Consider the following 26,837-nt stretch of genomic DNA (forward strand, 5'->3'; position numbering starts at 1 on the left):
CAAATACATCGTTCCGGTAATTTTGTGGTGCTGGAAAATCGTGGAGTAACTGGTTGTTAAATGTAGTGCGATAAGGTGTAAATATTTCATGTATGTTTATATGCAAGTAAGGTTGGTTATCTAGCAAGTGTCTGTGAAAATATACAACAGTATGAAATCACTGCACTCACTGAAAACTACATTTTACAGATACTGATTTAATTAGGTACTGATCAATTTGGTCACTTAGGCTATAAACGAAGCTAACCTCCTCTTATAAAAAGTAGAATATGAATTAGGGCAGAGAGAGAAATAGATATAAAAACTCATACAAGTATATAAAACCAAACTATGAAAAACAAAATTCACACAGGTTAAAAAGTGAAAAGTTTGCAGAGAGGCTGACATTCATTGAAATGAATCACTTGCACCTTGTGACTGGAATTGGACTTTTGTCAAAAGACACAAATGCAGCTCAGCTCTGACTAGTCCACAGACCTCGTTGTCAACAGTTTTCGCTGAGCTACTTCGTGACAAAGAAAAAGCAGTTTTCAGCACTGGTACTTTAGAAATTTAAAAGCATTAAAAAACTACGTATAATGATATAATGTAGTGAGTACTTCATTGTTTTTATTGACACTTTCACTGAAGCACTTCCATATACTCACAACTTTTCTTTAAAGAAGTAATATAAATGTAATACAAAGGTTACATGAAAGTCATTTTAAATTTGTTGAGGACATAAATGCATCACTTATTTGACTTTAAGAAGCATCGATTGCTAAATCAGGTTTACAGTCATCCTAATAGAATCACAGACATGTACACGTCTGTGTCCTGCACTGTAAGGACGTGAGTATCACTTTGTATCTGAGGATCCTCCACGTCAGTGCGACTGCTGCCTAAGATGTCTGCTGTTGCTGCTGAGCAGTTTGGGGTACGCCGTCCCGAGGGAGCGTCCATGCCTGATGACCACCAGCTCCATCTGACACTGGTCGATGTTGACCAGCACTGTGGTGCTCCTCTCTGTGTTCAAGAGGAAGACGATGGTGAAGAGTGCCATCTCAAACTCAGGGCTGGTCCCAATGAAGGCGCTGCCAACGGGCTTCACCAAACCGTGCCAGCTGAACTGGAGGTTCAGAACGTGGTCGTCTTGATCAGGCTGTGGACAGAAACACGTGGGACAAAGTCAGATATGAAAGAAATGCTTCTATTTTATCTGATGAACTTTAATACGTACTAAGTCGTGGTCCCTGGCCTTGTATCCTTTGTAGTCCAAGTGCAGGCCTTTTTCTTGCAGGTAGAACTGGAGCCAGTTGTGAAAACCAATGATTTCTGATCCAGATTTAGTTTCTCCAACAAAGACATGCTCAAATCCGCTGGAGTCCAGGCTGGTGAGTGTTTTCATTTAGAAATACCACAGAAAATAAAATATTACTTCAAAACGATCACGTAATCTTTTACGTAAAAGCAATAAATTCCTTGCTTGCCTTTTGTACACACTGATCTAATGACATCTGCTGGCAGGATGTTTCAGTATCTCACCCTGTGTTTCTCTGTCGGTGGTAGAGGTGGAACCAGATCAAGTGCAGTTGACTCTTAAACAGTCTCAGATTAGAGTTGGACTTCCCTTTGCTCACCAGGTACCGATGAGCCCGCTGTGGAGAAATCACATTTATGACGTTCACGTCGATGCTAAGCTGACTCTGGTTCGAGGTGTTCTCGTAATTAGAATAAATCAAACGACTGGGACAAGACAGCTCAGCTCTGTTGCACCGACACTCAGACACAAAAATAATCCAAATTCAAGTTTTACTTTATAATACACTTTTAAACTTCACATTGTTTAATGACAAGGAAAAGAGTTATGTTTTAATTAGACTAGATTATTATACCAGTGCCAATTTACTGTTACAAAAGTATCAGAAATGTAGAGAAACACACATTTACTCACCCTCACTGAGAAAACACTTATATGGTATATTGAAACAACATTTAGATACCACTCTTGTATATATAGTGCTTAAATTACTCCCAGTTACTTTACTTTAAATCTATATTTTTATCTTTACCGTATGTCTATTTTTTCTTTTCTTTTCCTTAATTTCCTTTTTTAAATGTTACTAGTTTAACTGTGTATGCATTGTTTTGAAACAGTTGTTCCGCTTTGTCTGCATTTATTCTCCCTTTGATTATATCTGCACTATGCACAGTCGATTGACTGACTGATTATCAGATTATCAGCTGTGGCCTATAGGTTGGAGAAGCAGCTTATGACCAGGGGGTTGCTGGTTCAATTCCCCCCTGGATCAGCAGGAAAAAAACATTAAAAATGAAAAAAAAATAAATAAAAATTTAGTGTTTTTGAAGCCTCCCCATCTTTTAACAAGCTTCATTAACAAATACTAAAATGTGTAATTGTCCTCTGGAGAAGAAGCACTTCAGTTCTAATGTCAGCCACAGTCATGTGGTCCGTCTAACATCTACTTCTTCCAAATACAACAAGTACTGCATGTCCATTTTCCACTGATCCTCCCTGGGGAGACCGCTGAGGCCAACGCTGCATTCCATAGCTGCACACAGATGTTACAGATGTTCTTGTTGTCTCTCTAACATCATGAAATCACGTGTTCAGGGCTGCAGTGAGGCAGAAATATATGAAACTCCCTCTGGAGTTCAGCTGCAAACTCAAATCCACAAATGGAAGCAGTCAGTGGAGAACAAAACAACTTGTAATATGTGTTATATAAATGATCTTCTTCCTCTGCAAAGCTTGAGACACTCAGACTGGAAACAAACAGGTGTAAGAACTGAGGTGCCGAGCACTATGAATTAGTAACACAAGCGTTATGTGGCTTGTTAGGCCAGTCTGTAACTGGTTGAAAAATGTCTTCATGTACCTTCATGACTTCTGTCTCTAAGACGGCATCCAGGAAGAGATTAATCTCTGTCAGCTCCTCTGTTGTGACTCGTTCGGCCACACCTACGGACCGCTCATAGTTATCCAACAGTCTGATGAATCCTGCAGACACAGAAGTGCGGATGGAAAATAAGCTGGATTTTTAGAGAAGGAGGGGAAACCGTGTGTGTCTGTTGCAGAGACGCTTACGGGAGAAGGACGTTGTGTTCTTCAGTTTGTCCTCATTAACGTTGGAGAACAGAGGCTGTGAGGCATGATCCCGTACCACATGGGTGCCCTGGTTTACAAAACTGGCTCTGCCCTGGACAGTTCAAATACAGAATGAGTTTTCGTAAAAACAGAGGACAAGTATCTGAGTCAGGGTACACTCTGTACCTGAACAGAGATTGTGTAGTCTATCCCAGGAGTCAAGCGATTCACATCCAAGCTCCACAGCTCATTGAAAATATTGGACAGTTCTTGGTTTACAGCTGGTCTGTTACACGAAGTCAGGCAGAAGAAACAGAGAAAACTGACAAATACTGGCAAACACAAAAACTCACGAGAAATGTTCTTGCTGGCTACTGTACCTTGATGCATTCAATCCACTGAGCAACGTGAGAAGGACAAGGACTCCACAGAGCCTGCACAACACACACACTTTATATAAATACATCAAACACTAAAGGAAAAGAAGAACAAAGACATAATCTAGTCTGAGGTCTAATATCAAGAAAAAAAATTGTACTTGGTGTTCAGTTTTAGGAGACAGGTATAAACTACAAGAATGGATCCCAGATTGAACAGGGATAACATTACTTTTATGATTAGTGTTTAGCTGGGGAAAAAAAAAACAAAAAACCAAAAACAAAACACGTACCTTGCAGCCATGATACTTCTTGCAAGCTTTCAGCCCTTCAGCTCGAACTACAGTACAGTACACACTTGTCCGTAGCACTTCAGGTCCAGTCTCCACCCGCACCGAGCAACCTGGATGTGTTGTGTCTGCTAAGTGCGCATGCGCAAATCTGGTTCTCATTCAACTCAACTCAGGCCAAACGTCAGCACGTCTTCCCGGCCACCAGAGGGCGCGTTCTCGTTAAGTTCATGCTATTGGCCGACTGTTGCGCGGTGATCACAATTCCCCAAATATATTTCAGTGAATTATTTTGTGATTCGTTTATTGGTTTGTAAATATAAAACACAAGTCCTGAGGAGGGAGGATTTGTTAGTTTTAAACCTTAAGTAGAAAAGGTATGCATCCAAATTAGTTCATTACCACATTTCATGAAGTTATCTATTCATCTGTTTACAAGTTAGTTGAAGTCTAACTATTTTTCACATTTGCTTGCTATTTAGAGAGAATAGAGAAGTTGGTGGAGGGCCACACTGTAGTGTAAAACCTTTAATGTAAAACTCTAGCACTACCAATTAGTGTTATTGTCGATGTGATAAATGTGATGTGATAGTCATCCCACCTCGCAATTACATTTACCCAATTATACCTATCATACTACTATACTATATCTACCACATGCAGTGACTGAAACTGTGCAGAAAGATCACTTCAACATTCATCTGATCACATATATAATAACTTGAGACAGACTTAAATGTTTTTTATTCCCACTTGTGTTTTTTTCTTTATAGCTGATCAAAAAGTGAACAATTACGTGGAAAATGTATGAAGTACAAAATACACAATAGTCAAACCAATAGCAGGATCTTCTCGTTTCCCATCTCAAAGTTGACATGTGATGTAACAAGTGGTATCAGAGTTTTTCAGAAGTCTCCGTTTAGAGGGTCCTATCCATAATTTTTTCAAGCTTTTGTGACCATCACACCTGTTTCAGACATTGGTACTGAAGTCTGAGTGCTTGAAAATGTAATCTGTCTGATGTAGCTTCAACATCTTTATTACATTGTAGCCGTGTCTGTAATCCCTCACCTCTTACACATGCTTGTCTTGCAGGATGCTCAGTGCAGATTTCTCCAATCAGTCCACAGGATCAAACTATTGTGAATACAGAGGACTGCAATTGATAAAATGGCTTTATTTTATTGCCTCTATCCGTAGTAAATAATTCACAATTATACAGAATGTTAAAAAGGCCATGTTTTCAAGTCACATTTTTTCATTTTATCATTCAGCTGCGAAATCGGGAACTTTCACATTGTCTCTCCTGTCCCCAGTTTGTATTAGACTTAACTGTGTCTATTTGAGGAAAATCCAAAGTGGTTTAAATTACTTTATTGATCTTAGGAATTGATAAACATAAAACAAAAACAAACAAACAAAAACAAACAGCCTAACTTCTCAGGTATGGTTGAGGGTTGCTTCAGGTTGCCTCACAACATTATTTTGAGAAAACCTGATATTATGTCACAAATCTGTATATGCCAAAACGCTTTTCCAAAAATAACCCAGCAAACATGGTTCCATTAAAAATCAATTTATAGTAAAAAATAAAATAATGAGCAATAATGAACTTAATGTGCTGAATGTCAATACCATGCAATGATATTCATTAGGATTTTTACTGTATGATATGTACTGGTGCAAATGCAAGACAAATATTACTTTTGAGTGAAAACCAGTAAAATGCTCAGCGCAGGATAAAATATAAGACAATTTCCACTTAATTAGCAAAGTTTAGTTCTGTAGAAAACATAGCAGCTGTTTCTGAGTAATCACTTTACACTAACTTCTAAAAATGGGACAATCTTCTCAGCTTATCACTTCTGAATGAAGCCCATCTTTTTTTTTTTTTTAATATTTCTACAGTCAGAAGGGAATTTAAAAGACATATATTAAAATCTATACTGGCATATTTTCGATGTCTTTTTCTGCTGGTTGACACTTTATGCCAAAGATGCCAGTACACAACTGAGTACAAAATATCTCCAGAAACCAGCTGGCAGGGGAGCAGTGGTGTTGCCCTAAATGTTCCTTCTGTTATCAGGTGACAGTAATGGAGACAGCAAAGTTCTAATTAGCAATATTGGACTTTCAGCATTATTTGAAACTGAAATAAGAAAGACACTATAATACTTTTGGCTCATCTTTGAATGTAACACTAAGAAGAAATGTGGGAGCATTGGGTTTGTTGAGATAAGTCTGTGTGTGAGTGGAGAGGGTTGGCACAGAGTTTTATTCACAGCAGGACCAGGTGCTCATGGTGCCAGGAGGCTCATGCATTGGAGTCCTCGTCTGTTACACTGGGGTTTGGTGAATTTGAAATCTCTTTGAAGAATTCATCATCTTTCAGCATGCTCTGGTAAAAAAAAAAGGCACAATAAAGAAATATTAACTTTGTGACCAAAAGCTCCTGACACATAGTGTCATCGGAACATTGCATGCAATGTGTCCTGTTCAACCTTTGGATTCTTACCGTCAGATTTTGAATCCCCTCAGAGAAAGCCCCGATCTGCCTCACAGTCCCCTCAGAGTCCTCCATCTGAGAAACAAGTAGCAGTTTTCAAACTCAACTTACTGAGAACCCACACCAGAACATAGAAACTTCTGAGTGATTATCTTATAAAGAAAAACAGTAACTATCCAAGCAACACTGGTGACAACGCACATAATTAAAAAAATAAGACCAAACTGCATTAACATTGAGACTGTTTTTTCATATAAAGTTAATTATGTTTTTACTGAGGTGATGCAGGACCCTCATGCCTTTTTCTTAATGACCTTAGTGGAGAAACGTTTTACAAAGATTTCCAGAGCCTGTGTTTTAATATCCTTTATGCACTTGCCAAGTGCACTAATCACTTACCCAATCATGATACTATCCCCCGTTACCCATGAACCTGCTTGCGTGTGGAATGTTCCAAACAACTTTCCTTCTGTTGCCCCTGTCCCAACTTGGTTGAAACATGTGGGTGGCATCCCGATCAGAATAAGCATTTCTTTACAAAAATCTATGTGGTTGATGAGGTAAAACACTGAATATATTGGCTTTGTAGGACTTACAATTGAGTATGTGCCAAAAAGCACACAGGGTCCAAACTCTTTAGTAATTAGGGTGTAGGCGCATGCAATCAGATACTTAATTGTTCAGGTTTTTCAGTGACAAAAATCATCATTCAATAAACCCTCTGAAGTACAAGCTCACCTGTTCTAGCCTGTCCAGGTCGTCTTCGTAGATTTGGAGCTCGAAGCCTTTTTGAAAGCTTCGTCCCTTTGGCATCTCCACGTCCATCGGACACACGTACTCCTCACTCTCCTCCTGCTTCTTCTTCCTCAGACTGCCAAAGCTACTAAATGACAGTTTCCTTGGCTGGTTCGAACGCAGAGGAGAGAAAGAAATCCAGTATATCATCTTAATCTTTAATCTTGGTGACATAAGACCAAGTTTTTGTGATGACACCATTGCAGTGTAATAAATAAACTTGTAAGGGTCTACTAATCAAAAATCCTGCAAAGCTGCATTTTAGTCCATTCATTTGTGGCTAATTCTTGATGTAGTCTTTTTAGCAGCACTCTACAAGTACAAGAAGTCATGCCTTACCTTGACCTTAGTGGTGGCAGTAAGTAAAGTGTAGTCTGGGTTTTCGAGACACTCCTGTTTGAGCTGCTGGGCCTCTGAGCCAATGAGCAGGTTGAAATGCGTAGCAAGGTGGCGGCGCAGCAGCGTCTTGTTGGGGGGGATGTTCAGCAGCAAAGCCATGGTCTCCACGTTGAACCGTGGCTCCAGAACCTGAAGAGAGAAGAGATATTTTAGGAGTGGATACTTTCAGGATAGAATCTCTGTTCCTCAGGACGACTGAACACTGGACCATCTCACCATCAGGCCTCCGTGCACACCGCTGCCTCTCAGGTTGGGAGCGTATTCGGCAAGGTCCACAGACCGCAGCCACTCCATCACACGATGGTTGGTCCACTGGGAAATCTCTGCAGGAGAAATATTGTTCTGTGGGCACAAAGGACAAAAAGAGGACGCGCATTATAAAACGAGTATGTCAAAAAGTAAAACAGTCAAATCATTTCCCAGGTGAATGCACCTCATCAGATGGCCTACGACGCAAGCAGTTGGGCTCATAGCTGTTCAGTCGGAGCACTTGAATGGCTCTCTTGATACTGAGGTGATGCAGGACACTCCCCACTTTCAGAGACAGCAGGTCATCCTGCGGGACAAAGTGAGGCATCAGACACTTAATGTAACAGTCAAAAGACAAAGCAAAATTCAACTGAAGATTAAGTATAAATTATGAAAAATAAATAACAGACTTAAGTGGCAAAACTTAAGATTCCCAGGCAAAGAAGCCTTTGTAAATTAATCACATTAAAAAAGGGCAAACACTGTAGTGTGGTTTCAGCACTGCCCCAAATGTGGAGGGTGAGACCAGGACATCTCCACTGGCCTTTCTATGCAGTGATCCTGATGTGAGATGGCACTGGAATCGTCAGACCTAATTATCTGCAGGGTCTGTGGAGGGTGTGCCTGTGTCTCGCCTACACTCACCACTGTCATGTAGTGCAGCATGCGACCGTCCACCCTCCCCTCATCAAACTGGGTCTTATACTGAGGCAGACCAATGTCATCCAGCCATCCTGGGAGGCAAGGGAAGCATCATAAGATGGAAGTCAGGGTGACAGTCAAGTAGAACTCAAAGTAAAAATTGGTCAACTTGGTTCATGTCCTGGACTGGCAGCTGTCACTCACTTGTCACCCAGTTGTAGTCCAACTTTCCCTTATTATCCTCCTCCTCTGAGCCGAGGGCCTGCAGAGCCAGCTGCAGCTTCTTTCTGTGCAGCGGGTGTTTGATGCCCAACTCCTAAACATCCACAAGAAGACATGCAAGGATTACACACAACACCCCTGAAGTACTATGTATTAAGTTCAACAACAAAAATGCTTCGCCTGTCTGCTGGCTTTGTTAAACCTATAAAATTCTTCTGCTTCGTCTCACCCTCTCCAGGTCCAGCTGTGAGGCCTGTAAAAGTGTCTGACCAGAGGAGATCCATACGCGAGCCATGTTTACATAAAGACCAAGTCCCTGCTCCTGCAGCCAATCACACACCTGATCCTTTGACCACCGTGCAAAGGGCGCATCAACATCACTGGGAAATAAGAAAAGTCAAGACTTTCAACAGGCATACCATTGTAGTGCTATAAAAAGAAATAAATACATACATGTTGAAATCGTGAGTATAGTACAGGTATTTGTGATGGCTTTGTTATCCCAACAAAGTCTGCTTTGACAAAAATCATCACTTCAATCACCAGAGATTCAAAACAAAGAGACCACATTGTGAGTATCATTTTTCAGGCTAAAAGCACAGACTTACTTGTTGACTCTCTGGAAGTCACGAGACCAACCCAGTCTGGGTCCCGCCGTGGCTCGCACTCCACCCCTCTTGAACTCACCCTCTGGCAGGTTGTCATCCAGGTTAAATGTGGTGGACTGACTCCTTTTCAGCCTTAAAAAAATTATCAAAAAACATCCTCATAATCATACAAAATAGTTGTTAGCTGAATCTGAAAGTGTTTAATGTAAACATTTATAATCATAAAACTTTTTTTAATTACTTAAAGAGTGACTTATTATACAATAATTAAAATCAAGAGCTAAAGATTCTTGTGTCAATTTCTACTCACTTCCCAAAGAGTTTCTTTATTCCTTTGGATTTCTTCTTGCTCTCTGGGGTTGTAGGGAGTGTGTGGGTGCTGTCGCTGTTAGACGACCTCTGTGGTAGCCCAGCCAGATCCAAATGGTCAGTGCCCTGTCGCTCCGTTTCAGCTGTACAAACGAATGCCCACAGAAGATCGTCAGTATCGTAAGCAACAGTGCGGCAGATGGGCGAAGACAATGCTGCTGCACAGGGCCAGAGTAGAGACCCAGAAAACACTCAGAGAGACACGACATCTTCTAGACACACTGGGACGTCACAGCAGTGTGCATTAAAAATCAATACCATCTCTAATAAGCATGCATTACACACCGCTGACGTGTGACCGAGGAACAAAGTAGTCTTGTTGCATTAGATAAAAAGAAAGGTGTTTTAGATTTTTAGTGGGAGGCCATCAAGATCCAAATAAATCATTTTTGCTGATAATATGGATCTCGACACAGATTTCTGTCCTGGGGGAAGGGTTTAAAAGAAACAGAGTATAAACAAATACATGCAGGCACGCAGGCAAATCAACATACACAAAAGACTGGCTGTATGTTGGACAATAGTGGGTAGTGACAAGGGTGTGGCGGTTTAAGCACGGCAGCTACTGAGACATGATATGATGTCAGCTTTATGGATGAGCTTAGAAAAGGCAAAGATGCACAATGATATGGGAGATAATCAGTAGTTTCCTTTGTTTTCTTTGGAGAACTACTGCAATCCTACGTTGACCTGTGGTCTATACTGTACCTAGCATAGGCGCACTTGCACTCCGGCTGCGGTCTTCATGTGTTACAAAGCACACACAACACACGACATGGTCCAACAGAAAAATAAAAAACACAAAGGGCAGAAATTATGATTGAAATAACAACAGGATTGGAGAGGTGGAACAAACACAGACACACACAAAAAAAAGCACACAGACAGAACGAAAGGCATACAGTGGCACACAAACGGATTTCCATAATTGAATTTGGGCCACAGTTTGTGTGGGTTGTAAATTATGGTCTTGGTCCATATAGCATATTCCATGGGTGTGGCTTGGGAAAATAAAAAGTGTTCCGTGGTGGAAGAAAAACCTCCAGGAAAAATTTCACTCTCTAGTAAACAGCCAGTAAACTTCACAGCTACCTTAAAGCTGAAACAACATCAAGAGACAGACCGAGTCACCTCACAGACTTGCCCTCATGTAGCTACTAAATCATGTGGTTTGCTCTTACCAAGGTTCGGCGTACTGGATGTCTTCTTGCCCCCACGGATCTTGAAGAAACCCTTTCCAAAAGATGAACGAGCCTTTCTCGACCCAAAGCTGTCGTCCTCCATGGTGGCAGAGGGACTGATGGGTGGCTTTTCAGTGATCTTGCCAGTCCCTTCAATTGTATTCTGAGATAAAAAAAAAAAAAAATAAATAAATAAAAAAACATCACTCCAACCTTCATAACATACTGCCATATAAGTACTGGTCAGGTATAGTGTGCTAAACTTGTAGCTTAATATTTGCCTTGACTTTGACTCAAAAACAAAAATATTAAGGCTATAAACATTACAAATACTACGGTGTATTTTACACACTTCTGAGGCAAACTGAATGAAGCAAAGACAAGAAGAGAGAGTGAGTGAGTGAGAGAATTGGTAAAATTTGTAATAAAGACCTTATGGTGAAACTGAAAGACTACTTGTATTTGTTAAATATAAACAAGTTTGAGGATGTATTGCATGCATTAATGTTTTTGACAAAGTTTATTAAAACTTATTTACCCCCCAATTAAACATGTTTCCCTCACCACAAAATGTTTAACTTTTACCTTTTCATTATTACTCCTATCCAGCTGGTCCTGACTGCCAGTCTTCGTGGCATCTTGGCTGAAATGACAACCAATGCACATTTCACTCATGACAGGGTTATGGAAGTAGAGAGCTTGTCTATGGTGGTTAAGAGAATAAACAGCAAGGGGCTATGGGATACGAACTCATGTTACACACATTCTTTTCATGTGTAACGTAAAGGAGTCTGCTGAGACACTTCCTCACACTTTGTGTCAGCAAGCATCTGCTTTGTCCGTCTGCTGCAGTCATTCATCCTGTATTACTGTTCCGCTCTCAGCCGCACTAGTAAATAAACACCAATTTGTCACTGCATTTAATTATCCATTTCAAACAATACAGTAAAAAGTTGTACCTGTTTGTTACATTATATCAAGAGAGTGCAACCCTCTACTGTAGTGTGACTGTTTGTTGCAGAAGAGCACACTATTACGCCTTACACTGATGTATTCATGGTATCAATGAAGTGTGACAGGAAACCATGTGAGAGATACGCTGAACATGTGACACAACATCACATGTACATGTTACTTGTCTCAGTTAAATGAATGTGTGAACATGTCGTCACAACATACACATCAGCTACATAAACGTTCAGCAAAACCAGCAACATTTTCTGGATGTTTCATTTATTTATATTCATGCATGGAAATGAGTAGCGGCACAAAAAGCAAAAAAAGACAGTATCCGCTTTAAAAAACAAAAACAAAAAAAAAAAACCCACTTCATTAGTCAAACTGTACTGACATTGCAGTGAGCTAATATATGTGAAAGAGTGAGTCTCTTCATATTTTACCTTTCTAAATCTGTTGGTGCGCACTCTGACACTAGTTCTGGATCTGAAGGGCTGGGTGTGGGTGAAGGCTCTTCACTCCGTCCACTGACACCCTCCAACTGAGCACAGAGAAGAACGAGAAAAAAAAAAAAAAGATAAAAAACAATAAACTGAAAGAACGCTGTCTAAAAACCCAAGCATGCACTGTCTTAAAACATTAACTTCCATATTCTCCTGGGGCCAGGAGAACACGGCGGCCTAATTCTTGAACTTAGAAAAGTGACACAAGATGTTATTCAATTAATTGGATGTCGGGCCCTTCAACACTCAGTTTGCAAGTGTGAAATTTATGTGAGCTATTAGTGTTTTACTGAGCAATTCAAAGCTTAATGAGATCTGAGCAGCTTGGAGGAAAAAGGTAAACATTTTTTAATGTTGTATTTACTTTTCTAATAATGTTCCCCAGGTAGTCACTGTTCGATTAATATTTGGATGTTTGTATTTGTGACCCCACATCACATTTTGCTACACAAACCTCATCGGGGCTCTTCCTTCTCTGTTGTTCAACATCTCTCACGTCTTGATTTTCCGACTCCGGGGGCTCAGAGTTGACTGACAATAATGCGACGGCTCTGTCACCTTGACTCTCAACATGTTCGTTTTCTTTGGTTTTCTCTGTAGAAGACAATGAATAAGAGTAATAAACACATTTTTTAAAAATAAAACAACACATAATTTGACACATATATGTGAGATGCTGGTTTATTTGGCATTTATCAGCCCATATTAAAAATCTGAAGAGTCTGAAGAGAAAGAGTTTATCTGACAAAACAACTTACATCTAATGCCTCTAGACAGGACTTAGAAGATGGAATAAATTAAAGTCAAATGAAACTATTGCAGAAAGTTGACGAACAAAGTTGTATAAATAAATGCATCTGTAAACAGCAAGCTCAAGGCAATACAAAAAAACCCATCAAAAAAAAAACAAAAAAAAAAACAAAGAAAAAGGGGAAAAAAGTTTGAAATGTAAGCACATCCTTTGTGCAGTTTTCAAAGAAGCTCCTGCTCTCAACCATATAGACTGAAGAAAAATGGAGCTAATTACTCCCTGTGGTGGATTATCTCTGCAGTCCCATATTGTACTGAGACAAAGCCACTGACTGCCTGCATTAAATAATAAAATAGCTTGCAGTAATGTAAAGTATACATCAGATGGAGTTAAATGGCTAAATCACAGTACTTCTGTATCTCTGACACTGCATTAATATTACTCATCTACATCTAACAGAGGAGATGTCTGACCTTTTTTCCCTTGCACTGACATCACCATGTCTTGAACCTTCTTGTACCGCAGCAATGACTGCTTCAGTTCCTCAATCTTACGATCCTGCAAAGGAAAAGGACAGTTAAAACCAAAGGGAGACAATGATCTATATCACTGAGTGTGATATCATTACAACTTATTAAGTACCTTCTCTTCATTGGCTGCCATCAATGATTCAACTGCCTTTTTCATTCTTTGCACTTCCACATCTAGCGAGGAAAGAAAATGATTACAGACAAAGAACTGCAGTGTTCATGAGGGGATGGTTAATAAGCCTGAACACACAGGGTGCAACTGGAGGATTTAATACAATCAGGCCGCAACTTTACAGACCATCATAGTGACTGTCCAGTTAACATCACAGCCACAGTATTTGCCTTTTAACAGTCCTTTAAATTTAAACCATATCCTTGTGTGAGCAGGTGTTTCACATGTTTCACTTCCGTAGATCATCTTCACTTTTCAGAACACACACTGTGTTACAAGGTGAACAGACAAACCCTCAATATTAGCAGTTTTAGGGATCTTGTGCTATTCAAGCCTTTTTGTTGACAGGCCTCAAAGTAATTCAAAATAAATCAATGTAATCTCCAAAAAGAAAGTAAAACACACTTGTCACTTGTTTGAAAATGTGAAATATCTAACAATTCAACATTTTAAAGAAGTCTTGCTCAAGGATTCATATACAATTCTAGTGACCTGAACTACAGCACTGTATGTGCAGTCATGATGAGGGAGTCTGAGCCTGAATGAAAAATGAAATTGTTCTACGTAAAATGAAAGACCACTGAGGAGGGAAGGCACAGACATGACGACAGCACTCACAACGCAGTCACATGACACGCAACATGACAGCGCCATTACAGGTTAGCAAGGCACACGCCAGTTGTCGGTGGGAGCAGTGGGAGGTTTAGAGGAGTTTGAGGAGAGATACTGGAAGGGTACAGGAGGTGAATACTGCTGGAGGACATGAGGAGGGAGGATGAGTGAGCAGCCTGAATGGTTATGACAAACAAAACAATTCATTCCTCATTCCTGCTGAAAACACAAAGCAGACATTCCTTGGTGCTGCTGTCGGACATTTAAAACATAAGTGCACAGCTTTTGGACAATCTTGGTTTTGTTCAGTCTAAAGTCCATAAGAAGGCTGACAACAGATTGGTGATGTGGTGCTCTGTGGTTGGGTATTAGGACTCCAATGGGTTATAATGAACAAGCAGAGTTCAGATGGCTCATTCTCGTTCATGCAAACATGGGTTGAGATGGGTGCAGTGAAATAATAAACACAAGCATAAAAACCCCCCTTACGTTTTTCTTTCAGCCTCTTTCTAAGAGTTTCATCTGGATGAGAAACTGAACAGGACAAAAAATGATGAAACAGAAGCCGGCTCGTTGCAGATTCTGACTTCCTGTAAAAATAAGCCTGCTTTGCTAATCATACAAAGATGATACTATAATCACAAAAAAAACATCAGTTTAAACATTGTGCATGCTCATCTTCGGTTAGGCTTGTGATTCGAATGGCTTTCCCACCTCTCTCTGTGGGATCTGCACTGCTCGAGGCCATGGCTTTGAAGCCTGTCTCATCCTGTAGTCTCCTCATCTCCCCATCTTTGCCCTCCAGCTGCCTCCTCAGTATGGCAAGCTCCTCCTGTCCAACAGAGGACAACATTGAGGATACTTCCTCCACACAGACACTACCTCCCCCCTTCCAAGTTCCACACTACAAACAAACCACAACACAAAGGTTCACAGATGCTGACGTGGCATACAGGCAGGCAGCCAGGCCACACCTGCTCTGAAGGGTAACATGTGAGAGGTGGGTGGTGAGCACTGATGTCTGGGAGGGCTGAGGTAATAACAAATATAAATAACCCGTTGTACAAAACAATACATGTTTGAGTGGCCAGAATAGGAATTGAGCATGGAGACAGACAAATTAAATTTGTGAAGAGGTTTTAATTGAGATGCTCTTTAAAAACAGGAAATCAGTGGGACAAGTGTAAAGACGGATAAAGAAAGACACAGAAAAAACACAACTTGCCAACTCTTGACAAAAACCCCAAATTAAAGCATACCTGTGGTTTGAGAAACTGGTGCAGACTTAAAAAAAGTGACTACATTTAACTTTTTGTGTTTGCACTGCTCTACACAAATCCGTACATTACATGATTTCATTGTTTGTAAAGTAGCACCATTTTCCCTAAATAAATTAATGAACAACAAAAAAAAAACCAAAAACAAAAACTTGCAAACCAAATTTAATGATTTTTTTTCCCTCAAAAATAAAAACAGAAGAGGAGCCAAAGGGAGAGGTCAAAAACCATAATCATACAGCAAGCAAACCAGTCATCCTGAGAAAAGCCAACCTTCATAGCCTGGAGTTTGTGCTCCTTCCTCTGTTTCTCATACTGCATCTGGCCCATTTTGATTTTCAGGCTAGAAAGCTTGGCCATTAGCGACTAGCAGTAGAGAGACAAATCAAGGAAGACAGAACAGAATAGAGATGCAAGAAGTAAAAGATAAAAAAAAGTCAAGCAGGTAGAATACCCAAGATTAAAACCAAGACATTTCAATTATAAAGCACATTAAAAAATGGACACAGCTGATGAAAAATGTCTAAAGTTTAAGAGCAGTTTTACCCTCTATGGGCAGCAATTGCAAAAATGCAATTCCTCCTTCAGACACAGATCATCAAGCACCTTCATGTCCAATGAAAACAAGTATCCTCATGGTCAGGCAGACACACAAATGATTCTGAATTGAGCTGATGAATTAAATAAATCATACCGGGAGCTGTTTATAGAAACAGGAGGATAGCTTAACCTGAAAGAAGGTGACATGCTCTTGTAAAATGTTTAAGTAATAAATTAGCCAAAACACTTGAACTCTTTTGACAGCCAGAGGAATTCCCTACAAAATAAATGGTGGGTTTAGCTGGAGGGGACAGCTCCGGAATACGGATTAATAGTCTGGGGAAAAAAAATTGTCATGAATAGTTGCATATACTGCGAGTGAAAACATCCCCCTGTAACTCACCTTTGTGGATTTCAGTTTCTTTTCGTATTGTAGTTTTTCGTTCTCCAGCTCTGTCAGTCTGTACCGCAGTTCATTAATCTCAAGAATCAAATCCTGAAATTACAGAGAGTACGCATCACAGAATGGCAGTGAAAGAACAAGCAAACTCTTAAAATACTGTTCAGAATTTAATATATTTTAATAATTTATTTCTTCTTTGGTATGAATTTTAGTTTTATATTCCGTTAACCACTCAAATCTGATTTAAGTCAGCACAGCACTGTATAAACACACTAGAAAAGAAACTAGATACATTTGAAGGGACTGAAATCCTTGGAGAGTAAAGGCTTTAAAGTAGCAGTGATAAAAACGAGAGGAAGCTGCTCAAAGAAGAGAAGTGATTTGTGTGCAGTGAGGCAGAACACGGACAGCAGCTTTTTTGTTCCAGTGGGGTGGAAGAGACGGCTGCTCTGCTACAACAATGATGCATTTGAAAAAAGTATTTCACATGGTTCAACTGGAAGCAGACAGCTTAATGTTTGCAAAGGCTTTGACCTGAGAAAAAATTCAAATAAGGTCAAAACAAAAGCATTTCGCTCCTCAAGGTCAGGCTTTTTATTTATATTTGCACCAAACACAGCAGGCATATTTCCAATGGATAGTACAGTGTTGTTTGCTTGAGTTGCTAGGACCTTTATCTGACCTTTTTCTTAACAACACACAGCTGCTTTGCAACTGACAATAAAATAACACGTCCCTCTCCCACACAGGTGTCAGACAACATGAATGAGGGTTTGTTTGGGCAAGTGTGTGTGTGTGTACACTGAGGGGAGAGAGGCAACAGGCAGAAACAAGAGCAACTGCTGTCCTGTGAATTAGCGAACATACCTCACTGTCCCTAAATCTGTCAAAATCAAGTCTGTCCTTCTCCATGTTACTCAGTTTCAGCTTTAGGTTGGACACTTCAGAGATCAGTTCTAGCTTCTGGGTCTCCAGTGCAGTTCTGCAGAGAAGCTCCTAAAACGACAAATACAGCCTTTTACAAAATGATGGACTTATGAATGCATGCCCCCACATAAGAGCCAAGTTGCAGTTTACACCCATGTCTCTCCAGATTCATAAAATGAATTTAATAAAATAAAATAAGCATAGTTCTTACAAAATGACAGTTAATTAGTTAGTTAGTATACTGACATGATTCCAGAGGATAATTTACAGCAACACACATGCTGTCTTCACTGTTTTTACACATCTATTCATGTGTGATATGTGTTCACATGCTTGACTGATAAAGCTGCTTCCGATGGAATTACAAAGAAGCTACAAATTCAAAACGAATCACAGACATATCATATATTTACAAAAGCGTGAAGGTTCAGTGCTTTGTGCTAAAGGCAGATTTTGAAATCTTGGAGATAGCCAACACCAAGCACAAGGAGAAAGCCCTGCTGCACCAAACACTTGGCTCAGGTGGCTCTTGATCTTGTGCGTAAACACGTAAACGTTTGTTCTCAGTAATAATTCATATCACTCTCTCTCACATACACACACACACACACACACACCAACCTGCTGCAGCATCTCCTCAGTAGCGTTCAGCTTCTCCCTGTGCTCGTCCAAACACAAGTCAAGGTCTCGGATCTTCTCCCCCTGAGCCTCCACCTGGTCTGTCAGCACAGACACCTGCGCAGAATCAAAAACCACACCTTATTTAAAAATACATTTTATTTCTAACTAAAAAATATATATTGGAGAGCTGAGTCTTTGTAAAAATTCTTTAAGCATTGCACTGGATGGATACCTGAAGAACCAGAGACTCCTTATCACTCTCTATCCGGGAAAGTCTTTCCTGGTAGTGGTCACCCCCACTCAGAGAGATGTGCCCATTGGACTGCAGGAAAAGAATACAATATGGATCAGACAAAAGAGCCTTAAGAACAACTGATCTTTGACCTATTTAAATTACAGACATGATAAGGTGGTGCAGGTAAGATAATTAATTCTGCTGATCTTAACTTTGAAGGTTTCAGTACCTAAAAATGATTTCAGATGAAATTTTTCACACCGACGTGTGACTACACTGCTTTACCCTGCACAAACAAAACCTTACATGGCAGAGAAGAAGGCTCACATTCAGACTGCTGTACACAAAGTGAGTTACAGCATTACACAAAAGCTCTGGCATTTCTCTGGCCTACAGCCCATCAGTCTCCCAAACACCACTCTGGTTCCCAAGATGTCAGCATGTTTCTTAAAGCACACTGGCTGCGACACTGACAACACCAGCATTTCATCGTGCATTCCCAGGGAACTCAGCAGAGAACAGTAATGTTTCTGCTTAGCAAACAAGTTGGTCGCCTACTTGCACATGGGACTATTTGCTGATGCTTGACTGCATCTAGACTTTTAATGCAGCACACAGAGTGAGCACAAGCAGAAGCAAACCAGATGTCCTAAAGTCTGTTTGCAGCACAATCTGCCCAACTGTCAGACAAAACCTCTACCATGGTTACACACATATGTCACCATTATGCAGTAAAAAAAAGGCAACACAAGTGTAGCAATAAGCATCTCGTATGTCTAGATAAACCAGTTATGTGATATTGCCAGTGAATCTGATCTGTGGCTACACTATTCTGATGAAGACACAGATAAGGTCAATGCGGCTGAATTTTATGATCTTCAGCTCCAGCTATTGCATTGAAAAACACATTTTTGCTCTTAAGCAATACTGAAAGCTCTATGCACGTGCCAGTTACATTACCTAATCTATTTAGCGTCTCTATTACATACATCTTACAGGCTCATGCAGTATGTCGGAAATGTAAGGCTCTTACCAGGTGCCCATGGAGCCACTCAACCAGACTGTCAGCTGTGGAGTCGGGGATCTGGCAGCGTAGACTCTCCCTTTCCTCTGTGTCCATCAATTCCAGGACGCTCCTCAGGTCTTCCAAAAGGTGAAGTGCCCTCAGGTTGCCCATGAACGGAGAGGTGGGAGACTGGCAATCAAACAGTCCATTGGAGTAGTCCAGAACTTTGGAACCTGAGGTAAAGATGCACAGCGGGATAGAGAAACACAGAACTTTAAGATCCAAGAAAGATAAAGATGTATCATTGCATACTTCACTAAGTAATTAGATGAATTTTACTCACTAAAATTACTGCTCTTCATAGCACAGAGGAAAGACCAAGAGGGACATTTCTGGCTCAGAATCTCACAGTGATTAAAGTTCACATAGAAGCAATTCACTCTGCCATACAGGGGGCAAGACTTAAAACCCCTTTTAAGTAAATTGTAGTTATGCACTGACAGTCTGTCATTATAGGCTGACCTAAAATGAGTAATTCCACTCACATTATTTGGAAACAGTCATTAATGGCACTGGTTTCATATCTAATCTTCCTGAGCCATATGCACTGTTTCTGAAGCCCTTTCCAACTCTACAGTACAGGGAAATGATTTCAGATGGTCCCTTGATGCACAAAGCAAGTTGGTATTTAAATAAAATTAAAAACATTGAAACACTAGAGAACACGGCTACAAGCCACACAGCCTGAATGAGCACAGATTAAATGCTAAACCTGCTCTGAGAAACATCGAGGCATCACGTGACATCTACCTGAAATGCCAACTCTGCAGCAAACCATAACAAGACAACAGAGACAACTACATTGGTGTTGACTCAGCCTGGAAGACCTTTGTTGCTTTCTGCTTTGACACAACAGAAAAAAAAGGACTGACATAACACAACTGCTTAAATACATGAATTGAACATAAAGTCATGATAAAATAATGCAGTGCAAGTTGAAACCAGATGACCATCCTTGCAACAAACAACTATGTCAGTATTAGCTACAAGAGGCTCTAGTAATCTGCTTGCAGAGGCAATAATTCAGAGACTTTGTTTTATGTTAAGAAAGTACGTGATGGCTATAAATGGAGGTGGATGGTGAGGGATTTTGAACAACAGTGTACTACCTAATAATAACAGTAATACGCAGCTAGAACTGTTTAAATAATACTTAAACTGAGAAAACAATGTTCACTCTTTATCTTCTTCATGACGAATGATCAATCAATTGATTGCAACCCTCTGAATACCCCAGACATCACCATCCTCTACGGCAGCTGCCATAAACACAAAAGGCCCTCTCTAGAGTGTGTGTCTTTTGGCCATTCTGGACTACTGTAGAAACATGACGGGGCAACATGGAGGACTGAAAGAGAATCTTTCCCTTTGGAGATAGAAGAGGCTCATTCTAAGGTAACAAAAACAGAGCAATTCTTAGTTTCAGGGAATACCACTAGATCCCCCTGAATCCTACACATTAGACCTTTAATACTGCTGGGGAACTTTACCTGCTATAATGCCGTCCATCTGCTCCAGGGCAGCTGCCAACATGTCGCTGGCATCAGACATCATCTTCAGTCACTGTTTAATCTGGAGAAAGCAATGAAATGAAACCATGTAAAAAGCCACCTTTCAAAACTTGTTTCACTTTTTGCATCATATGCCAAGCAGTGACACAAAAAAACAAAAACAAAGAGTCTGACAGAACAGAAAGGAGCTTAAAATGAAAATATCCACGACTATTGTGACTACTAACCCAGCAGGGTGATGCACTGATAATCACAGTTTAGTCTAGGATGCAACAAATCACTGTAGTGGCTGATCTGTGTGCTTGAGCTGTGAATGTCAACAGCGTAGAAAGAAGAGGACAAATCGAGCAAACCAGTTACAGTGGTGTTCAGCTTTCTAGGCTAAAAAGTGCTGTAACGTTGATGTTAAACATGTGATTACAAAGGGTTCCCACCCAGGAATTAGGCTGTAACTGCAGTACATCCTCAACAGCCTTGTATGCCTAAAAAAGGACAGCGGCTTGTAAAATAGCATGTTTGAGAGATCAGTTTGACTGTTGAGAAGCGAACAAGCTGAGCGATATTTAAGCAATGCAGGGTATCCAAACAGTTACATGATAGCGAGGGGTCTGTGGCAGTTTAGATGATCCATCATACCCTCTTGAGTCCTATGCTGCAGAGATCTTAATTTTGTCAGAATAATAATGAAAAATGCATTTCAAGATATCATTCAGGCCATTTCCCTAAAATATGGGTACAATGATTTTCATGCCAACGGGACACTGGACAGTCTGTGTGGAGTGCAGTGAAGACACATTTTAGTGCCCCAGTGTTGGACATCTGCCCATGCAGCACAACAGACCCTTTATTTTTGGATTTTAATCAAAAGGCTCTGCTGTACATTCATGCATGCACATGCACCCATCTGCATACACACCTCTTCCTTTAATCAGCTTTCTCACATCCTGGGAGTGCCCAGCACTGGGACATAGCACCGCTTTCAAACTTTATGAAAACCACCCACAGGCTACCACTGTTATTTCAGCATTCCTGCGGTCACATTTTCCATTATGTGTAAAATAAGCATGCCCTAAAACATGAAAATCATCACAATACACAGTAGGCCAAGAGGAGAGGAACCAGCATGCCATCAGTCAGCTTGGCTGTAAACTGCTGAGTGGTTTCCAACAATAAAATCTGAATGTGGGGAAAAATGCTCCTCTCAGACAGCCTGCAGTAACTGCTTGTCCCATTTCTCGTACAAATGGTAGAGATGTGTCGAACGACTCGTTCAATATGAGCTAATCTTTTATATTACTCGGGAGTAATGAGTCCTCTCAGTGAGCGATTCATTCATTTTCATGCAATACCTTCTTTCTCAAGCTGTGTGGTGAAATGAATGAAACAACTCAAAAAAAGTTTCATTCAATTTACTGTTCAAGAGTGAACGATCCGATTCAGTTAAAAGAGTCGAACTTGCCACTATTAACAAATGGAACAAGCAGACAGACCATGACATTTTTTTTAAAAAAGTAGTTATTTCAAATTTACCAAGCTTTATTAAATGTTTTCATACTTGGATTCAGGAGGAAAGCACAAGGATGACATTTAATTTTCAGTTGTCAAACCTGAAAATATTATGCCAACTGAAAAGGTAGCAATGGTGTTAGGACCCTATACCATCAGTAAACCCTTAACCAACATCTCATCGGTCAGAAATACAGGTAAGCAAACAAGACAATCAGGACTCTGTATTTCTGAATAAACTCTTCTTCAAAAATAGTCTGCTAAAAAGAAGAAAATATAATGGAACAGACTCAACAGATTCAGGGAAGAGCTTCACTATTGAGACAAATATATATGTATATATATGTATATATATATATATATTCCAGGCTGTGGAGGATCCCTTGACAAAGGAAATGGGCCAGAGCATAATCAACTCATAACACCGACAAAACATACAGAGCAGAAACCCAGTTTTCACAAGCAGATAACACAAATGGAGTCTGGCTCATGATGACTCAAACTGGAATGAAGACCTGCAGGGCATCCCCCACAAAACCCTGAGTCAACTTTTCTCTCACAGCAGAAAGACAAATATGGGTAAGGTTAACACATGGCTTTCGGCAAACACACTTCAAACACACCCTGCCAAGACCAGACACGCTGCCCTGTTACCTGTCCATGTGTCAGTCAATGCTTAACAAGTGTAAAGGCCCATCCTGGATTCAGTGGACAGAAAGATCTCAGCACAAAGAATGCCTAATTACAGAGAAGTGCACTCTGTCCTCAAGTCCGGGGATACCTCCATGGCTTGTTAGCCATGTGTTTACACAGGAGGGTTGTCTAACAGCAGACAGTGGAACTTTGAATATGTTGTCTTGGTGTGGTAATGGTGGTGGGTAATGTAACTGGATTCACAAATTATTTTTCAGGCAAATCTCTGATATTTAAGGTCCTCTACTTCTGTTAGCAAACTACACAGAACCTCATTTACTCGCAGATCAGCACTACATGAACATACCAGCAGAGTGATGTGAAGCCAACTGGATCACTTTGCTGCTAGGACTAGTTACTTCACGAGGCTCTTCCTTTGGTGATGTATTAATGTATAATGTTCACGTAGCATGAATCTGCTTGATAATGAGTTTCTCCACGATTTGCCAGAAAAGTGGACTGGATGCCTTCAAGATCAATCTCGGAATAAGATCGTCAGACTGCCAACCCCTAATGGAGAATATATCTGTACCTGTATTGGCTATTATGTATAATTTCTATATGTGTAAGACCACTATCAAAGGAGACATCTCAAAAATCCCAATAAGCAAGCATCTCTCTCAAAAACAAAGTCTCACTGTCTTCCCTCCTATAAGCACCACTTACATCAACCATAAGAAACACTGAAGACTATTGTTCATGGTAATGGGGGTGGGAGGGGGTGTTTTGACTGAGAGGCAGAGAGAGAAAAAGACACAAAAAAACCCTGCAACGCTACAGTACACATGGCATTTGCAGTAACACCTGCCTGCAGACTCTTTTTAGACCCAAAAAGCCAAAACAAAACCAAAAGAAAAAAATTCAAAGAGCAATCTTGCCCTATGGTGAAAACAGCCATATAATTCATGAAGACATGCACAGAATAATGAATACAAGGGGGAGAGTGGACCACTATAATAGCTTTTCAAATCCTTCAACTCTGGTCCCTCCAGGCAGGAGAAGCATCACAACCTATCCACATTGCTCATTCTGCAGAGAACTGAAGCATTCCTGGGATCAAAAAAAAGGGACAATCTTGTAATTCCACAGTCCTGAATGACCCGTTAAAAATGCTCATACACTCAGTTAAAAATGCTCATGCACTCACAGGAAATAGAAAACAAAATAGAAGCTACCCCCAGGGCCACTTGTCTCTGAAGGGGGGGGGGTGTTTACAGCAGCCATCCAACTGGCTTTAGCAGCTTGTGTAGGGATGAGTTGCACTGGTGGTGAAAAAAAGGCAAGAAGAGTGAGGAATTTATAGTCCTGCTCCTTGTTCTTTTTTATCCAAGTAAATAAAAAAAATCTGTGTTGATTTCTGCGGACATGAGGGGACAGATCCAAGTCTCGCCACATAATGACACTTTCCATATTCTGGGTCATGCAGGCCTTGACTCAGTCTTTACCTTCGCACAATGTTTCCATGAGAAAACCTTAAGGCTTGCATACTTAATCTTGTTTTACCTCAAACTGTGAATGCTCTATTCAGCACTGCAAACCTTAAAAATGCTTAGGCACTAACAATATGCTGTGTGTCTACACACACACACACTGCTCAAAACAGTTATATTATTAGCAAATTGTATGCTCTGACTTGATCTGGTCTTGTGACAGGGATAATGTTATTGTCTCCAAGTTTAAGGGTGCATGAAATTAAGTGGTGCACTAAGCAGACTGATTCACTGGGTGTAGACGCCGAGAGGGCATTCACCAGCCGCTTGCAGGGCGCTGCTCTGGAATAACTGCAGCTATTTCCAACCTGTGTGAGTAGGCAGAATACATCATCACTAATTTTACACCACCAAACAACAAGGCCTATATGAATACAAGATACAAATGCAAAGCTGAGTTTTCCCTTTATTTGTAGAGTGGTTGGAAATAAAAATAAGAACAAGGTGTCCAGACAACGTGTGATGAAGCGTACACACAACAGATAGAAAGTAAGATTTTGAAATAAAGAGCTGTGATGTGATAAAATCTTCAAGAATTCATTTATGTTGGACAGCACCACACATTCTTTTCCTATTACTCACAACTGCAACGCTTGTACTACAGCCTGACTTGGAAGTTATTCATCTTTATGCAAAAAGCAATGCAACACTGAATAGTACACACGTTACACAGTGTTAGGTTATGTAAATCTCAACAGCTGGAGGTTTACATACAATTGTTCACACAATAACAACTGCTTGTTATAGTTGTGCATGATAGCATGATACTTTTTTGTTTTCTTTCAACATAAATTCCTCACATGTTTTGCTGCAGCAAAGACTGGAAGAAGGTGAAATGAGGAGTCCTGGGGTTTCCCTTAAGTGTGAACAAAGATTTACATTTTGAAGGAAAACCTCCGAGTTAAATCCCAAAGAGACACGTAAAACTTCCAGTCTTCAGTTTGACACAACACAGCATCATAGGGTTTTCCACACACCAGAGGTAGGATTAACAGAAGCTCAAAACCATTAAATAATACAGAATAGTGACTACTGAAGCAGGGTTAGCTTGAGAGAACCTGGTAGCCTATCTCGTTTTCACACGATTCTGCTGTTTTAGAGACCATTTAAGAAAAATGACTTTCAGTTTTAAGAGGTCGACTGGAGGGCAGTACAACAGCAGATCAAATTTCTTAGCTTTTCAAAAACAAACTTTGGACAACCTCGCTCAGTTTACAGTTTAGGTCAGTTCATCTCGGAATACACCAACACATTCGCTACCAAGAAAATCTCACCAGTCTGCACCACTTCAAGACAACGTCAAACCAGAGAAAATGCAGGTTAAAGGTGCCCTCGGGCACTGAACGTAACTTAGCACATTGTTTGGCTGGAGTCTGGAGCTCTGGCAAAGTCATAAACTAAGGTTACGCTGACGTTATCAAGACACACAAGAAATGTACCTCCGCTAGCGCTAGACAGTGTTGTCCTATGAAACCCTATCGTTTCAGGATTTATTCTTTGTGTAAAACAGAAGCGTTGCCTCCTCTGACACGAAACGCTGGTTGCATTCAGTGAAACTACTTACAAGAACACTTGCGCTCGGCGTTTTCTTACCGGGCTAATGTTCAACAAGTGAAATAAAAGTGCCACTGAACTAAGTTACGGGATGCCCCTTAAGCGCTTGGAGCTACCCCAGGACACTTTGTGAAGTGCTGATATAAATTAATCGTGGAAAAGAAAAACTACAACGCGACCGTTAACAGTTGATCGTCCACATTCATCTGCGCGAGCTACAACAGTCGTTTGTTTCGACTAAACATTAGCAGCTCCTAAACTAAACTTAGTAGAAATAATAAATCACAGCCCAAAACATCGACGGATTCGCTTACCGAAACTCTGCTCGAAGAGATGTCGGGATATCCGTTAGTTTGCCCCCTCTAATATTTACAAAAACTCCACAGAGCTTGGTTTCTGAACTTCTCCGTGCCCACCAGTACTGACCCAACCATCCACATTGCTACGCCATGATGTCGAAGTGACAAGATTGCTGGAAAACTTGGGACGTCATGGCTGGAAAATCCCGCCCTGCTGCCGTCTGGATTGGCAGATAGGAGCAGGAACATTTTATATGATGGGAGTCCTGACGCATTCACTGTAGCATGGGACAATTAGAGATGTGAGTTTCTTCCTGGATAAACTCGCCCTTAATGGAAGATGACATTTCTTGAAAAAAGGTGATTATATATTTATCTGTATAAAATTAGCAGGGGCAGCCTTCACCAAAGCTTTAACGCGGTTAAGACAAAATAGGCCGGAGACCTTTCATGTTTTTGCTGAA

General features: G+C 40.5%; 2 protein-coding genes across 8 annotated transcripts; both read right to left on the reverse strand.

Annotated features, from left to right (window-relative positions):
* Positions 1–589: 589 nt before the first annotated feature.
* endouc (endonuclease, polyU-specific C) lies at positions 590–3,913 on the reverse strand. Its single transcript, XM_046395242.1, has 8 exons — positions 3,759–3,913; positions 3,469–3,522; positions 3,275–3,374; positions 3,089–3,200; positions 2,880–3,001; positions 1,525–1,637; positions 1,220–1,370; positions 590–1,141 (listed from the first exon to the last, which is right to left on the reverse strand). The coding sequence occupies exons 1-8, from the start codon at positions 3,767–3,769 to the stop codon at positions 866–868; spliced, it is 939 nt and encodes a 312-aa protein (XP_046251198.1). The 5' UTR covers positions 3,770–3,913; the 3' UTR covers positions 590–865.
* Positions 3,914–4,482: 569 nt separating this feature from the next.
* ppfibp1b (PPFIA binding protein 1b) lies at positions 4,483–26,609 on the reverse strand. 7 transcript variants are annotated; one of them, XM_046394083.1, is made up of 28 exons: positions 26,389–26,609; positions 20,811–20,892; positions 19,288–19,493; positions 18,252–18,341; positions 18,020–18,133; positions 17,339–17,467; positions 16,472–16,564; positions 15,802–15,894; positions 14,966–15,083; positions 14,741–14,785; positions 13,580–13,641; positions 13,411–13,495; positions 12,641–12,780; positions 12,127–12,224; positions 11,312–11,369; positions 10,727–10,889; positions 10,254–10,286; positions 9,487–9,628; positions 9,177–9,308; positions 8,798–8,948; positions 8,551–8,662; positions 8,350–8,438; positions 7,889–8,011; positions 7,672–7,797; positions 7,396–7,584; positions 7,000–7,164; positions 6,271–6,336; positions 4,483–6,153 (listed from the first exon to the last, which is right to left on the reverse strand). In XM_046394083.1, exons 2-28 carry the CDS (start codon positions 20,872–20,874, stop codon positions 6,070–6,072), a joined length of 2,970 nt encoding a protein of 989 aa, XP_046250039.1. In that variant the 5' UTR covers positions 20,875–20,892; positions 26,389–26,609; the 3' UTR covers positions 4,483–6,069. The 7 variants fall into 7 exon arrangements, with proteins under 7 accessions (XP_046250039.1, XP_046250042.1, XP_046250041.1 ...); XM_046394086.1 differs by lacking the exon at positions 15,802–15,894 and having other exon boundaries at positions 26,389–26,608; XM_046394085.1 differs by lacking the exon at positions 14,741–14,785 and having other exon boundaries at positions 26,389–26,608.
* Positions 26,610–26,837: the final 228 nt, after the last annotated feature.

The sequence above is a fragment of the Scatophagus argus genome, chromosome 7 (genome assembly GCF_020382885.2).
Source record: "Scatophagus argus isolate fScaArg1 chromosome 7, fScaArg1.pri, whole genome shotgun sequence".
NCBI classification, from domain to species: domain Eukaryota; kingdom Metazoa; phylum Chordata; class Actinopteri; family Scatophagidae; genus Scatophagus; species Scatophagus argus.

What these genes read in the sequence shown, in the direction of transcription:
- ppfibp1b (XM_046394083.1), bottom strand. Translation starts at nt 20,874, where the DNA reads ATGATGTCTGATGCCAGCGACATGTTGGCAGCTGCCCTGGAGCAGATG. An exon ending in TGGCAGCCAATGAAGAGAAG is followed by an intron (nt 13,496 to 13,579) that starts GTACTTAATAAG and finishes TTTCCTTTGCAG; the next exon opens with GATCGTAAGATTGAGGAACT. An exon ending in GAAGGAAGAGCCCCGATGAG is followed by an intron (nt 12,225 to 12,640) that starts GTTTGTGTAGCA and finishes CTCTGTGCTCAG; the next exon opens with TTGGAGGGTGTCAGTGGACG.
- endouc (XM_046395242.1), bottom strand. An exon ending in CACCGACAGAGAAACACAGG is followed by an intron (nt 1,371 to 1,524) that starts GTGAGATACTGA and finishes AACACTCACCAG; the next exon opens with CCTGGACTCCAGCGGATTTG. An exon ending in AGGCCAGGGACCACGACTTA is followed by an intron (nt 1,142 to 1,219) that starts GTACGTATTAAA and finishes TTCTGTCCACAG; the next exon opens with CCTGATCAAGACGACCACGT.